The sequence below is a fragment of the Emys orbicularis genome, chromosome 18 (genome assembly GCF_028017835.1).
Source record: "Emys orbicularis isolate rEmyOrb1 chromosome 18, rEmyOrb1.hap1, whole genome shotgun sequence".
In the NCBI taxonomy this organism is placed as follows: domain Eukaryota; kingdom Metazoa; phylum Chordata; order Testudines; family Emydidae; genus Emys; species Emys orbicularis.
Genome location: NC_088700.1, coordinates 3,879,858 through 3,897,442, shown reverse-complemented (window position 1 = coordinate 3,897,442; position 17,585 = coordinate 3,879,858). Strand labels below are relative to the sequence as shown.

Here is a 17,585-nt window from a genome sequence, read left to right as displayed (position 1 = left end):
AAGACACGAGAAGTCATTCTTCCGCTCTACTCTGCTCTGGTTAGGTCTCAGCTGGAGTATTGTGTCCAGTTCTGGGCACCGCATTTCAAGAAAGATGTGGAGAAATTGGAAAGGGTCCAGAGAAGAGCAACAAGAATGATTAAAGGTCTTGAGAACATGACCTATGAAGGAAGGCTGAAAGAATTGGGTTTGTTTAGTTTGGAAAAGAGAAGACTGAGAGGGGACATGATAGCAGTTTTCAGGTATCTAAAAGGGTGTCATAAGGAGGAGGGAGAAAACTTGTTCACCTTAGCCTCTGAGGATAGAATAAGAAGCAATGGGCTTAAACTGCAGCAAGGGAGGTCTAGGTTGGACATTAGGAAAAAGTTCCTAACTGTCAGGGTGGTTAAACACTGGAATAAATTGCCTAGGGAGGTTGTGGAATCTCCATCTCTGGAGATATTTAAGAGTAGGTTAGATAAATGTCTATCAGGGATGGTCTAGACAGTATTTGGTCCTGCCATGCGGGCAGGGGACTGGACTCGATGACCTCTCGAGGTCCCTTCCAGTCCTAGAATCTATGAATCTATGAAAGCTCTTAGTAACCACCATTCAGTACAGCTGGAAAAGCCCAACAGCTATGCAACAAGAGGAAAAACCCTATAGCTCTGCTTTCCAGCAGACACAGATATGATCATTCCACAACAACAGCATAAGAGAGGAAGGGATAAAACAACTGCACAGAACACTGATCACATTCTGCATCTTTACTCAGTGAGCTGTTTTAACAAAGGTGTCTAAATGAGGCATTAACTAGAGTGTTTGGTTTTTAACTAACAGAAAGTTTGTCTATTGATAAATACTTTGAAAATAGAGGGCAGGAAAAATTAAATATATTGCTGATGTAATAAATATTTGGAAGATAACAATGACCAATTTTCAGCAACACCAGCGACTCTACTGTTTTTAATCAGAAAGTGATGACTCATCCATGGCATGAGGACTGAAGAGAATTGTATTTCTTGTTATGAAGTGCCACAGAGGAGCATGGTAGCTGGTTGTTTCCGCTAAGCGTTTTGTATAAGGTAGGTGTATCAATGAACCATCAAAACTTCACATCAACACATTGGGGTTGGTTCTGTCAGAAGCATCTGCAAGGAGACAGGCTGGAAATATCAAATTATTCCATGTAGATGTCTCAATTGGTTCTCGGCCAATGGGAGCTGCGGAGCTAGTGCTCAGGGCGGGGCAGTGCGCAGAACTGCCTAGTTGTGCCACTGCCTAGGCACAGCAGGGACAGGTCGCTGCTTCTGGGGAGCCGCCTGGGGTGAGCACCCCCCGGCTCCAACACCCCGAAACTCCTCCTCTGCCCCAACCCCTTGCCCCGAACCTCCTCCTGCACCCAAACTCCCGTCTAGAGCCCACGCACCGGACCCCCTCCCGTACCCCTGCACCCAAACTCCCTCCCTCTTTGTTAACCGGAATTTTTCACTTACCAGTACCCCCCATTCCCCCAACATGCTGGATAAAAAAGCTTTTACGGTAGTAAAGCAAATGCACAGCACAATTCCCGACTTGCACCATGAGACTGGCAAGTTCCCAAGCAAGAACCTCTATGTAATTTCCTAAAGTTCTGTGCATACTATGACTTTGATGTGTATTCTCCAAAGCATTAAGAGACATCTGGAAAAAACTGTTTAAGAAGTCTTTTTCATTTAAAAATAGCTTCAGGGAGCATCAATTTGATTATTTCCTATTATGATAACTTAAGATTTTAAAACTTAGCAACAAAAAGATTAACTAAACATGATGCTCAATATTGAAGACATCTGAGGGTAAGCTGTCACTTATTTCTGAGATGTAATCCTACCTTCTATCTGGCATGAAACCAAATTGCACCACCCTGGGTAGACACCAGGAGTGCCCTTCAATTTTTCCAAGATAATGATTACTAAAGAAATAGCTTAGTTGATGCAGAACTCATTTGATTAGTGACTGTTATACAGAAAACAAGCTGTTAATAATAAGACAACCTGAGAAATGACAGACTGTCAAAGCTATAGGATTTCAGCAGGTTAAAATGAGATCAGTTCCACTACCTCAGTTCCCTACAGCAGCTGCAGGAGAATCATGCAAAAATACAGCCAGTTGAGACATATAAACTGATCACTGGCATAACTCACTTTTAAAATTTCACATTTAAAATTCAAAAGTTGTTGTGTGTGTAAATGAATCAACAGAAGGGTTTTTGTCATTCTTATTCAGAAAAATTAAAGATTGATGGCAAAATATGGAGCAATTTCCAAATGTGTTTTGTTGCCTCTCTCTAGATGTCTCATTGTGTGCACTTATTACTGTATTAATATTGCAATGTGAGATTTAAAAATGGAATTTATACTGGAAACATCAAAACACCTTGACTATTTATAAATCCAACCATTCTAAATTTACTCAAGTTACCAGCATAACACTGAAAGGCATTTAAGGGCTCTGTGATGGAGTAGGACTCCCATAGCAGGTTGTGGATGCAGGTTAAGATTGAGGTGCTTTGGCAAAGTTGTCAGAGAAAGTGGGATAGTGCTCATGGGAAGGAAGAGGTGGTGTCTTGCAAGGCAAGACTAAGGGCTGGCAATCTAATTTCAAGGGGTGCTGAACAGGTGAGAGAGAGAAGCATGCACACCTCTTCATTGCACCATGACTGTCCATAGCCAGTTCTATTAGGCGCACACTACCATTTTCACGAGTGCCATGTTCACCTATTTTTAAAATGTTGGAACTTAGAGAACGTATCTTAGTGCATTTTACCTTTATGAGATGGTTATGGACAGAACTGGCTGGCAAGCTCTCAACTCGTAGAGAGGGTCAGAATTTGCTATTTATGCCAGAACAATGTTTCTTCTCTGCATGAATAGTTGCTTAAAGCTGGAAATATCCTGGTTGTGGCTAAATTAACCTCAACAAAAAGTAACCAGGTGTGGGGGACTTTTAGGAATTAGACCCAATTTGTGAATTTCTCCAAGAACCACTAGGCTGCTTACTTTGGCCATCTTTTCCATATTCTATATTTATACTGCCTGTATTACAGTGAATAGTTATAACAACTTATTAGGGCAGGGCTGTAAGGGCAAGCTATACTGGAACTTAGAATACTGGCTAGAAGATATACTCCACTTCCTCTCTCTTTCAGTTACAACATGCAAACACAAAGAGGCCTTTGCTATATGCATGCACTCAGTTTTATGCATTCTGGAATAATTTTGTCTTTGTATGAGGAATTAGATCACAAAATGAATAGTTAAAATTCAGCTTGTGAATACTCAGTAAAATTCACAGTTCAGCATTTAGTGTTTTGAGGAGTGAATTATGTTGCCAGTTGAAAAAAAAAAAAAGCCATGCAAAATGGCAATAACTTTCCACGGGTTCAATGACAAACAATCCACACGTAATAATTAATAGGTTAGATCTCAGCACTCAATTACCCCCAAATCTTATTTAACTTGCCAATATTAAGAGCTCTTCAATCAGAATATGAATTTCAGGAGACATTGTAGCACAAGATATTTCATTCCACTTTTAAGGTTTCTGCTTATTCTTCTCTACTTTACTTGATATTACATTTAAATCATAAGTGTTAAATTAATTGCAAACAGTTCCATTTTTTAAAAAACAAGACACTGAGTATACTTTGAGAATTCTCATAGTTTGGTAAGTTTCCAGTTACAAGGTCTTGGCTTCTGCTGAGCACAGTTTGAAATAAAATAATGCAGCTTGTTCCTACTGCTGGATCATGCAGAGCCGAGTGTGCAGGCAAGGAATCACTGGCTCTCACCCAAGACTTCAAACCTGTCTTAAACTGTCACTCCAATCTCAGTGCAGTTTATATATATAGTTGTAAGATACAAATGTATAGTAAGGCTAACTCTCCCCCTGAAGAGCCAGATATGCTTTTATCTTGGACAGAGGCAAAGAAAGAGAAATAGGAGAAAGATGATAAGGAAGGAAAACACAAGCCTACTTGTGAAAGAGCTTATTAAGGAAAGCAAAGTGACAGGTAAGTAATGCTTCTTTCCAGCCTACCTTACCAAGGGGTGGATCACGCCAATGAAGCACACAGGTTCTATAGTTGGGAGACCCTTACCTTACCTTGATGCCGCCCCATCTCCCTTCCAAATTTATAATACTACGTTTAATTCACTTTTCCCTGAACCAACCCCACCTCCTCCATGCCCACACAAACTGATATACATCCTTGTCCTGGGTCTGTAGCTTCGCTCACTCTGACCCTACGGCAAAACCATAATGCTGGGTGTATATAAAAGTGCACTGAATAATACACTGCATTGGTCTGTCTATCTAACAGTTTTCTATAATGTCCATCATTGTAGTGTTTAAGTGCTATTGGTTCTTTATGGGTTTTGGTCACAAAAGTCTGAAGTTGTTAGAATGTCCCATAGATTACACTGAATCTTCTGATCTCATATTCCTTTCTTAACTAGATAGATTATTATTTCTATCTGGAGATGGAATACAAACAGGGTTTGTTCTCTCCTCCTCCCCACCCCAATATGTACATGTTATTTTTTTATGTTTTTGGTATGTATTGTTTCAGCAGTATTTTCTGGCAGTCTACGATGCAGTTATAATCTTACACAATCAAAATCAGACCTTTAAGAGGCCAGATACCATACAAAATGGAAATAGGTGCTCAAACTTTAGAAAGAGCCTTTCAAGTATTTAGGCTACAGCATTAGAAGGCAACATTTAGTTAACCATCCTCTGTTTACCATTCATAACAGAAACAATCAATACCCATTTACAGAGCAAAGAGAATGAAAACTTAACATTTTCTTTTATACATAAAATCACGATCTTATTGACTGATAAAACTTCAAATGCATAATGCTAAACTTTGAACTAAATCAGGCGAGGTTTTTTGGTATTGATATGCAGCCATTTTTAGAAGAGACAGCACTTTGGAGTGCTCAGCAGCTTTCATCTTTCAGATGCTTGATGGAACCTAAGTAGCATTAAGCCTACATCTTATCAAACAAAATTGCGAAAAATATGGTTCTCTAACGTGTTAGAGCCCACCATCTGGGTTCATCAAGAGAAGGTCACCAGAAGTTCTGTCTGAAAGTATCATTTATCTATTTTTCTTTCAAATAAGTGTATGAAAAAGGGCTTTACTAACATAGTGTAAATGTTATTATACAGCATCCGTATCAAGAGAAAAACTTTTTCATTCAAACACTTGAGGGGCCAGAGAACCTCAGAAAAGTCATCTTTGCCATGGGATTTTCCACAGCCCAAGCACAGTCATAAATGTATTGTTTTTTATTTATACACACCTGATTTCTGGCTAAAAAATTCTGTATAAATACATACATACACATACAATCACACAGAATTTTTTTAGCCAGAAATCAGGTATTAGCCAGAATACATCCTGACAGCATACATTTACTTCTCTGTTCTGCAATTCCCTGCTTGTGTCTGCTTATGCCAATGTACATAATGATTGTATGGCTATTAATGATTCCAGTGATTTGTGATTATTTCTCAGTATGCCAACCATGCCTCATCTCTGCAAACTGGCCCTTTGTCATATTCATTTATACAATAAATCCAACTTTAGTACAATATTCCTGCCACCCTACAAACAGTTTTAAATCAGTAATTACGCAAATTCTAGTTATCCCAGATGATTTCCAGCATAACTGGCACTTTTTAAAATGAATTGTCAAGAGAAAATTCTGAAATTTACTTACAGTGCTCAGTTTACTACAGCAGATGAGGATGCGGCGTTCATATAGCATACTAGCGTAGAGATGCAGCATGTTGTTGACATCGACGGCTACAAAATACTCTGTCAGATTTCTCTAGGAAGAAAGATGAGAGTGTTTTTGAGAAAAACTTTACAAATACAAATATCTTCAAGATAGAAGAGAACCTAAACTTCATCCTTCAATCAAACCACCACCAGAAAGTGACCAAGAGGAAGAAAGCAATAGGTCAGCTCAAGTCTGGGGTGATTTTGCTGCTACAGCCTGGGCTTAGTTTTGTTATTTTTTAATTAACGCTCCCAAATGCTCAGATTTCAGAAAGTTACACAGCTTAGTGTGATTTCACTCTCAACTCCTGCAACTTAAATATTGAATGAGGAGATTTTTTGTGAGGAACATAGGTTCTCTTATGCACACAAAATATATTCCTGAAACCTGACAGTAGCCACAAATTACAGCTACTGGAGATTTCTTATTCAGCTAACTGAAATTAGCTGAGCATATAAAAATCTGCTAATGGCATCATTTACTCCAGAGCAACCGTGATAATGGGGAATTACACCAGAAGCATTTAAAATACAATAAAAAAAGATTAAACTAATATTCAGCACGTATGTAGTATTTTGTGAACGTTAATACTCCCATCACCCTGGGAAGGGGAATCAGAAAGCATCCCTATACTAGAAATTGGGAAACTGAAGCAAAGGAGAGGGGAAGCATCTTTTGCAAAACCACAGAGCATGTCCATCTAAGAGACAGAATTAGAACTCAAATGCCCAATTTCCAGTCTAGTGCTCAGCCTATGTATTTATTTTGGCTTATACTACAACAAAAAAGCACCCTATCCAACCTCTGCATGCTCACTAAAAATGTAACATACAGAGTGAAACATTAGATACACCTCTCACACAAACACAAAAAAGGAGAGCAGAGCCAAGGGTCCTTGGCCACTACCCCTCCACTGCAATGTCCATTGCTGGATGTAGAGTGAATGGCAGAAGGAGAGGTTATTCACCTTGTGCAATAAATGAAGTTCTTTGAGATATTTAAATCTGAAATTTCATAGTATTGTAATTGTAGGGGTCCTGACTCAAAAAGGAGTTGGGGGGGGGGGGTCACAAGGTTATTGTAGAGTGGGTGAGGGGGTTGCGGTACTGCTACCCTTCCTTCTGTGCTGCTGCTGGCAGTGGCACTATCTTGAGAGCTGGACAACTAGAGAGCAGCGGCTGCTGGCGGGGAGCCCAGCTCTGAAGGCAGAGGTGCCACAAGCAGCAGCACAGAAGTAAGGATGGCATGGTATGGTATTGCCACCCTTACTTCTGCACTGCTGCCTTCAGAGCTGGACCCTCGGTCAGCAGCCGCCACTCTCTGGCTACCCAGCTCTGAAAGCAACGCAGAAGTAACGGCGGCATCCTAAAATAACCTTGTGACCGCTCTGCAACTCACTTTTGGGTCAGAACCCCCAATTTGAGCAACACTGGTCTCCCCCATGAAATCTGTGTAGTATAGGGTAAAAGCACACAAAAGACCAGAGTTCACGGTCTGTGATGCATTTTTCATGGCCGTGAATTTGGTAGCGCCCTAGTTATAGCCACTAAGTGAACCCTGATGGAACTCTACATAATCCTGACTTTTTTGATGCTAGCAGATAGTCAAGGATCATTGAGAGTGAAGAATGCATGGATGAAAGATGATGATGGTCACACCAGTGGTGAAACCTTTTTCTTTTCTGCAAGTAAGAATTATGTGTAGATGCTTTCATACTATTTAATAACACCTGCTGAACAGGAAGTCTCTATCCCCAAGAACCATCGAGTAACCAAGCCCAATTCCCAGGATGGGATGGACACTTCAACCAGCATCTTGAGAGAGAAGACTGGGATTGGACAGAAAACTCATTCCCAGACAAATGGCAAGGTAAATCAGGTAAGGATACCAGGCCTGTCAAGGCCACACTGGAACTATTAATATGTTCTTGGCTTTGTCCTGCTTGATCTTGTTTACCACCTTCAATATTAGGAGAGTAGATGGAAATGCGTAGAGAAGGTTCCTTGTCTATGGAATCAGGAAAGCGTCTCCCCGAGAGTAAGGGCCAAACCCTCTCTCAAGCAAAATTGTTTGCACTTCCTGCTGGTAATGGTGGCAAAGAGATCCACTTCTGGAAATCCCCAAGTCAGAAAAATGTGAGTGAGAGTCAGAGAGTCCAACTCCCCTTCATAATCAAGGGAGAAGTGTCTGCTGAGATTCTTAACTGGCGTTTTGTAGGCCTGGAACGTAAACTACTGAAGTGAGGATCTGATTGGCTATACACTAGTTCAATAGCTTTATTGCTTCAGTATAAAGGGCACCCTGGTGGGTCTATTGATGTAGAACATACAGGCTATGTTGTTCTGTCATGCCAAGAAGTTTTTGATAAGGTGTAACTTTTCACAAGGTGTAACTTAGCACGGTGCTGTCCACCCCATTCATTCACTGCTTCCACAACTAGAGAATAAGAAGGCTGGGAAAATAAAAATTCAGAGGTCTTGGCTGGGACATAATATTTTTTATCAGAAAGTTTGCAAGTTGGTGGTATTGTTGGCAGGGGCTGCCAGATGGTCTTAGCAGGGTCCAACAGAGCCATGTTGTTTGGCAAGGCAAGATGAGCAGAGGGTGTCCATTGCAGAATATACAGGAGCTTATGATGAGACTCTCTGACCACCTCTAATGGGATCTCTAAAGAGACTGCAATATGTTTCATTATGTCTTGGAATTGTATGAAATCATCAGCCAGAGAAAGTGGAGGAGATAACCATCTCGTCTAGAGAAGATGAGGAGATATTTGTTTGTGAAGTAGCCTCCTTATCTGCTCTGGCCTCCTGCTCTTCAAAGGATTCCGACACCTGACGTAATGGAGGGCATATAAATAGGGGAGGAGAATATCTCCTTCTTGGTCTCCACATGAAAAAGAGTAGGAGCTTGTGAAATTTGCTGTCTATATGCAGCCCAAGAATCCCAGCAGGGCCATTGAGGAAGTCCATAAGGCATGGGAGGCATCCAATCCAATGCTGCTTGAACCAGTGCAGAGGGGCACAAGTTCGTCTCGGAAGTGGCTCCCCTCTTTCACCAAAAGTGGCAGGAGGAAAGTCCCTTGAATGGTGAATAGGGGAATCCTGCACTGATATTTGGGAGTCGGAAGAGAACTCCTCCTTGTCTAAAGGAGGAGCTCTGCCCATCTCAGAGGGTGCTGGAGAACCGAACAGTTCCAGGAAATAGTTCAGTCTTGGTGACCATGTCACTTTCAGTACCGACAGACATACAGTAACCACTAGCAGGGGAGACTCTGGCTCATCTGAAAAAAGGAAGTCTCTGGAGTATCTGAATTCCTTTGGCACTGTATAGGGTTGAGCTGGTACAGGGCAAGGTTCCACAGTCAGTACCAAGGATAGACTGTTCTGGTCTTGTCTGACGGAAGTATACAGTACCAACAAACAAAGTTGGCTTGGAAGGAACAAAGACGGTACGAGAACTGTGGCATCTGTCCCATTCCGAGAACATGTTAGTGGCTAGCTTATATATGGAAGACACCAAAGGAGTTGTAGGTACTTTAGAAGTAGAGTGCTGAGACTCCTTCACTATTGTGCCCTCCTCCTGTGGTATGGAGGAGGGTCTCGGTACTAAGGCATTTGATGCCTTTCATCTAAGATGAGCTCAGAGCCCCAGGTACAAGGTTCGTACCAATGGAGCCTGGAGCCTCAGCAGTACCCAGTGCGGGACACAAGGTCTCCAACGTGGGCTTACTTTGAGGAGACTGAGGCTTTCTTGAAGTGGGCTCTTTAAGAGGAGAATGAGTTCTCCAAGGTTCTCTCCTGAGCAGATCTGGGAGAACATGCAGATGTCAACAGGGCATTATGCTCACTCAAAGGCCAATGTTCAGCCAGCATCTCCTGGCCTCAATCTAAGGCCAGATAGAGAGAATGCTCTATCATTAAGAGTCTAAGTATTATCTCCTAGTTTTGCTTTTGAATGCTGAACAGACAGAACACTTTTGAGGAATGTGTGTTTCTCCCAAGCAGCAGATACACCAGGAATGCCCCTCACTGGCCAGGATAGCTTCCTGGCAAGTGAGGCAACGTTTGAAACCTGGAGATCCTTGCCTACCCTGGGACAATGGGGATCACGAAAGAAAAGAGCACCACTAGGAGGGAAGGGATTACAAAAACAAACCCCTGCTACAATCAAAACTAAGTATAGAATTAATTTAAGTATAAGGAAAAGGAAAAAAAATTAGACTAAGGAACAACCTTTGTGTAGCGAAGCAGGCACACTAGCGCTCCGTCTCAGGCTGAGGTGGTTGAGAAGAAACTGAGGGCCATTCGCCTGCACAGCCCCATATATCCTCAGTGTGGGACATGAGGATGTGTAGGGTGCATTTCTGGGCACTACCGCCACCATTTTTTGATCAAAGGCACATAGGTCACAAGTGTAACTGAAGTGGAGCACCATAAGGACACTACTCAAAGAATAACAGATCAGCTAGGGGCAGGGCTACTGATACTGGCAGCCAAGGCAAGATCCAGGCAGATACAGAGCTGAATCCCTGTGAATGCTTCCTGCAGAAACACCAGCACAGCTCTTCTCAATGCAAAATAATTGTAACTTACGCAACTCTGAGAAAGAAACAAGCTATATCATGCAGCTATTTACCCAACTCCCTCTCCTCCCCATCCTAGAGGGCCATGTTCCCTTACAGCAGGCATTCCCTTCTGGGCAGCTCTGCCAGTGTTCCCTCCACACACTGCAGTGGGGAGAAGCACTTGCTACTGTTTTACTAGACTAGTGAAATGGCTCATGAATGACAGTGAGTAAAATATTACTCACACCTTACTCTGCAAGCCATCCCAACTGAAATCAATGGAGTACTAACTCATGGACTAAGGTGCTTCTCAGTCTGAGCAAGGCTGGCAGAAACAGGCTCTTAACTTGCAGAGAAGGTTTAAACTCAATGCAAACTGCATTTAAAAGAAGTTTTAGAATAGGAAGCTTCATCTGATTCAGGGCATATCAGAAAAGACCAAATTAATGGATTTGACTCAAAATAAACTGCTTGTGGATGTATTATAGGTTGCTGCAAGGTAAGTATGCATATTTATACAAAAAGCACATGTGATAAAGCAAAATTAAGACAAATCATTTATTCAAGTGTGATCTTAATCATCATAGAATAAAGCAGAACACAAAAAGCAGAAAGCAAATAGGATGTAGAAGCTTAAAGAAGCTCAGAAAGCCCATTAGCACTTTTGACAGATCCAAAGATAACTCTAAAACCACCAATACTTGGCCTAAGGAGTCTGCCAAGAAGCTTCATACTGTGCAAAAATATGTTCCACAGCTTGCCATCCAAATACAAAGAAAGAGCTAGAGACAAAAATTACGCCTGATTTTTGGAGGATTTTTGTGGTGGATTTTTTAAAAATAAAATATTCAAAAATAAACTCACTTTTGTTAGTAAGGAACAAAAAGGTATAAAGACATCATTCAGATCTCATTAGACCCCTTGTTATGGAAAGCCTATGGCCACATACAGGTATATTTTTAAAAAACAACACATTTTGCCAAAACCCCATTAAACTGTCATGTACTTTTTCTGTATTTCTCGTCCCATCTGTGCTGATTAGCAAGATATTTGTGTCTAAACAGAAGCTGTCTCCTTTAAAGTTCTGCTTTCCCCACACACCCATCTCTCTGTGATGCCAAAACATAGCGCGTGACGACACAATTTTTTCTAAGTGGTATGAATCAAGATGTTACAAATATATGGGGGCCTGTTCTTCCCTCAAGGAGCATGCAACTTCCATGTTAGTAGAGTCGGGGCACAGCAAAAGGAGTGTAGAATCCCTGAATTCTGCCTGAACTGAATCAACTACACAGAAAGTGAAAGATTAAAAGAGTAACAAAAATCTATCAGCAAAGGGAAATACAGGAAGAGAACTTGACAATTTAATGGGGAAAAGCTATTAAGGTTTTGTAAAGTTTGCCTAAGCATGACAGTGGCTTTTTTTGAGACATTTATATATCTACATGTGGAGCGTTTTATATGGTTTTATTTTTCCTCTATAAAGATCTGCAAATTTCTGAAAGTGGAGAGAACACCTATAGAACATGAAGGATTCATGGCACGATACTGAGGCTGGGCAATGCATGTGCAGTGATTTGCACATTTATTTATAAAAAAGATGTCATCTTTAAAGAGAAAATTGTGCTAAGTTCAAAATAGGTGGCTACACTTTCTAAGTAGCTAAGCTGAAAATAAGTAGGAACCAAGCTGCCTGAAAACAGAGGAGTCCCAATTTAGTCAGTACAGTTGTTATATATTTGATTTCTCACCATTTAAAACTCTCCTTGGACATTAAAGCTGAGATTTCTCAAAGGATTTAAGGGAATCAGGTACCCAGGCCCCATTAAAAATCAATGAGATTTGGAAGCCTGACAACTCCCTCATGCTACTTTCAGAGTCCCACCCTAAATTCATTCAACAATTACTCTTTTTTTTTTTTTTTTATTGTTAGTAGGTATGTGCACTTTTTGTTGATTTTATTCAGGCCAAAAGATTTCACTCCTGCTTCCTCCTCCTTCAGCATTATCCCAAAGAGAACTTCTCAATGGGATTACAATTGAGTGTACCCCCTTCTGTGCAATGGAACAACAACTGGGGTCACAAATGTAATAGTAACCACAAAAACAACAAGGAATCCAGTGGCACCTTAAAGACTAACAGATTTATTTGGGCATAAACTTTTGTGGGTAAAAAACCTCACTTTTAATAGTAAGTGTGCCATAACTTCTATGTATGCTAGACTGCCATTAAAAATGTATATGCATCACTGAAAAACAAATTCTCTCAAACTATCATAGCTAGTCACTCATCTCTAGGTATAAACTTCATTTAATAGTCTTTTGTAAATTTCCCTTTTGGAATAGGCCAGCTTTATTTAGAAGCAGATTTTATTCCAAATTTCACACATTTAAAAGTTGTTCTTCAAAGATCTATCAGTTGCTTATCATATTATGTAATCCATAATATATTTTATAATGCCAGGATGTAGCTTTTGAAGGGCAGGACAAAAGAAAGAGGTGAATATTCTATTACAAATGGTCTAAATACAGGAATATAAAATTACCAGTTTGAAAAAAGTCATGGAACTCAAGAACTTAAATCAGATACATACATTTTAATAAGTGAGATATCATGCAGTTTGAGGTTGTGATGTAAAATGGAAAGAATATATATCACAGCACCATCAGACAGAAACTTCCATCATCTCTGAAACAGCTAAATTACCTAACAAATCTGAAATACAATGGATACTGTGTGTCTAACACTACTTGGTAATGTATTTCCTGCAATGAACCCAATTTGTTTATTTCTGAAAGTCACAATGCATTCATAAATCTTTCATATAACCTAAGAAATCTTTTGAAATAGTGAAATCTCAGTTGTTATATGTAACTGTCCATACTAAATGCTTTTGTGGATCATTAACCATTCTGGTCTGACACAAAGCCAGATAATTACGACATGTTTGTTAATGTTCCAAATGGAGCTCTATGTGATTCTCCATTAATCATTACACACAACTTCAAAATCTAGCACTACTAAACATTTGTTAATAGAGGCTTAAAAATGTAATTACTGCCATGATATGTGGCATTATTAAAAATGCAGGTCAATTGTTTAAAATCTATAAAGATTTATGTTCATTTAATGCCTTTATATTATTGTCTATATAAACCACAATCCTACCTGAAAGTTACCTTGACAGACAGATAAAACCCTAGTGAGCAATTACACAATGATATTCATTAGCAAAGAAAAGCACTGCTTTTATTAAGTAGAAACCTGAGAAGTAGCTGAGAATTGACTTTACCAACGAACCTTAGACCAAAGGGTTTCATTTTCAACATTTGTTTTTATTCTTTTCTTATACCGAGACCTAGATTGATGAATTTGCATAAAAATTTATTGGACTAACTTTATTACATCAGTTATTGTTTCCATTTTATTCCCATGTGTGTCCTCTGCATTCCCGATCAGAACGCTGAGGATCCCTCCATTAAAACCCCCATCACCCACATTGATACCCACATTGCTGGGACCATATTATTCTCTTTGAGGCCCATCAACACCACTCAATGATCCAAAGGGGATGCTTTTTAGCATCACAAGGCAATCCCCTCTCCTGCAGACTGAACATTAAGATTTCAAAGTGTTTCCAAGTCCTTCTGGTCCAAGGCCTTTTCTTTTATAACAGCCTTGATTCATAAGCATTCATCACGTCTCCTGTACAGATGTTTTGGGAAGTTGGCTTATGCCTTAGGACTCAAGCCAACATCACTTGCAGATGTAACAAACTAAGGGTAAATAAAACTATACATTCTGAAATCAGTACTGTGTGATATATCCTGTATCCTATTTTAATCTCTGCTGGTAATTCATTATTTGATCACTCCCAACTCAATCTCTTTGTGACTCAACATACCCATCTGTAAAATAGGAATAATACTTCCCAACCTCCTTGGGTGGCCTCACTGTAAAATCTTCGAGCTCATCAGATGAAAGAAGACAAATTAGCAATAAAACATTATCACCACCACCACTTGGGAAAAGATACCATACTCATTCAAACCAGACTGACTGCTGATTTAGCTTCAGGACATGAGTCCTGTATTACTTCTAATGTATCAAAGTTCCGTGAAAACCAATGCCATAAAAAAAAAAAAAAAAAAAAGCATGTGTATTAAATTTAATGGCAATGTAAAGACCTACAGAAAAGCCAGTAACTATGTGTATTTCCAATGGGAAAAACAAGGGACAAACACATCTGCTGCACAAACTCACCAAGCAACACACTAATAAATAATGAGAAGGTCTGGCTGGATTATTTATTTTTATAACACAAATGGATTTTATTTTTTTTTGGGTGCAGCATTTGACCTCAGAAGGTTTTGTCCTTTATCTAGCAGCAGGACTTTGAGATGTTAGGCAGGCAGATTTGGAAAAGGCCCACAACGAGGAGGTCTAAAGAGTAGTCAAGGCCAGTAAATGTCAGCTAGGTCCTCTCGGTATTTGACACTTGCAGAGCTCTCCCGATGACATATCTGAGGTATGGTGAAACCTGTACAAGGCACTGTACTCATTGGGCTGAAGTGTATCTCTGAAGAAAGCACTCCAAAAAACCCAGAAACAGAGTAAAGTTCTGCTCAACCTTCATTAGAAAGCTACGTGGTACGCAGCTGATCTTTATTGTCCCTTATGTGATCATTTAAGACAGTCCCATGGTCTGCTTAACAGGTCCCTACCATGCTCCTCCATCCCAATTTGTCTACAGGGCCATCATCTTTAATAATCTGCATCTGGATACTAGATAGACCAAACTCTTGATCTGTTGCCTGCCACTGTGTAGGTATGGCAGAGAGGAAGCATGCTGTCTTCACAAAAGAGAATGCTACCCTTAAAGTCTCCTGCCAACGTAGCCACTAAGCTGCAGAGAAGTCCAGAAAACTGGAATTCATTGCCCCAGCGCTTAGCCAGAATTCAGACACCAAATTGTGAAGGCACTAAGAACACACGGGTGGGGCAGGATAAAAAATGTGGGAGAAAATACCAAAGGTGATATCTTGAAAAGTCCAAGGAGGTTTTATACAAAACAACTGCACTTCACCCCTTCTGAAGCCCTAGCAATTTAGGCATTTTAAATGTTATGATTTTCAACTAGATATATTTAAATTCATCATTAACATTCTTGACTCAAAACAGCAAATAGCATTATTAAAAAACTTCAGAAAACATTAAGAACAGCTTCAATACAGGAAAAAGAACAGGAGTACTTGTGGCACCTTAGAGACTAACAAATAAGTCCTGTTCTTTTTGCGGATACAGACTAACACGGCTGCTACTCTGAAACTGTCAATACAGTGTATTTTTCAATCTTTCTGAAAAGGTTAATTTTAAAACAGAAACTCTATCCCACAGAAATGCACAGTCAGTCAGTTACTGAAGTTATACTTCTTTTCTGCTTACTGAGTCTGAAGCATCATTGATGGCAGCAGCACAACTATAGAAACCGGGTATATTAACTGTAGTTGGGAAACCAGCAGAGGGAGCACAAAACTTTAATTTGGGGGCAAGTGGGTTGGAAGTGACAAAAGCCAGGGCTATTTTATTATTGGCTCATGGTGAAATTGTAAATGTTCTTAAAAAATAAAGAACTTTAGAAGTTTTTAACAACATCCCTTTCTATTTTGCCTGTTTAGGTAAAAGTGAAATAGATAAAACTTCTCATCTGCCTCACTCATGCATGCATATGCACAGCTGCACACACTAATACCTCCTCTACCCCAAAATGGTCTGCCATGGCGTCACTTTGAAAAATACTTCACAGATCTGTACCCGATAACAATTAAGTTTTAAATAGATTATTATAGTATCTGACATTGGCAAATGCCACTAAGATGGCCGAGCCTCCTTAATCCACAGTCATTAGCAAAAATATTGTTTTTAGTCAGTCAGTTTTGGGTGGGCTGAAACTGTAAGTGTTTCTCTTAAATAATAACTTTTTATCAAAGATATTTTCATTCATTCAAACTAAGTTTGCCTTGCAAACCAATCAGAAAGCAGCAAGCTTTATCAATAGTGGTAGGGCTAGAAACAGTCACTAAGACACCTATTGCAGAATAAGTCATTTTCCTGATGAGCTATTTTATTTTTAAATATCCTTATTTTTTAGGGAACACTCATTATTAATGTCTGCATCTCTGAAAATAAACATCTTGATTTGGCATTTACATCAAGAGACCATTATTCTGTCACAACTTCCCATTCACTTGATATTTTTTCTTAATTAAATAGACAATTTAATCTGATCATCTGACACTGTAAATCATTTGCTCTAGAGAGAATACTGGAGAGAAGCTTTATGGGGTTAATTTACAGTAATTATGGAAAAAGCTAATTTATTGTGTCACTGGTTAATCCTGCCGAAGCAATTTAGCAGCAGACATCCTGTAACACAATTTGGTACAGTAATATTTAACGTTTGAGAAGATAAACAGTGGAAGAGTTTCAATATCTAGTACGAGTTCACAAAATATCATGTAACTGGGACTACTAGCTCTAAGTGAGGATAATTTTTTGTCTTGCTGTTCTTGAAATTAAAAGGAAAACAAACTGTAAAATGTATAATCCTCTATGCTACTCACATTTTCAGGGATACTGGGAAGCTCTGTGATGTCAGGCACACTAAAGTAAGAATGCTGGAAAGGAAAAAACAAACAATTATTTTTGCATAGTTAAAAGAAATACAAAATATTGCTTGGAATCAGTAATGTGTTTAGCCCATAATTGCAAAAGGAAACTGATATATAACAACTTTTTCTATCAACTACCAATGAGATCATTTTGCCATTGTTTTCAAAATTTAGATTTTTTTTCTCAAGGTTAAAAAAATACTATAACAAACGTTGAGTCACAAAGTATCAAATATCTTTAAAAGGATAAATTACATGTAATTCTTGTACTTCAGATGTATTAATACACATAGCCTCACACTATTTATGACCTATGTCAGAAGAACTCCAAAGCTTTCTGTAATTCAGACCATCTTTCCTCAGCCCACTGCAAGATCCATGTCTGAGTACAGAACATGCAACAGCCAGCTCCTTTTTGGCCTAAGGTAGTACAATATTAATGTGTTTCACTGTTTAGGCAACAAAAGAAATGGAGCTGTATCTAAAAAGGGCTCCTACTTTCAGAGAATGAAACTGACTGGTAATTTTATCCTTTGT

General features: G+C 39.5%; 1 protein-coding gene across 1 annotated transcript in view; it reads right to left on the bottom strand.

Moving 5' to 3' along the window:
- The window catches only part of DENND1A (DENN domain containing 1A), a 217,743-nt gene that overhangs the window by 147,570 nt on the left and 52,588 nt on the right, over positions 1-17,585 (bottom strand). The window contains exons 5-6 of the mRNA XM_065418676.1: positions 17,001-17,054; positions 5,748-5,858 (exon numbers count right to left, since the gene is read on the bottom strand). Coding sequence (XP_065274748.1) covers positions 5,748-5,858; positions 17,001-17,054 — 165 coding nt within the window. The remainder of the gene's footprint in view (positions 1-5,747; positions 5,859-17,000; positions 17,055-17,585) is intronic.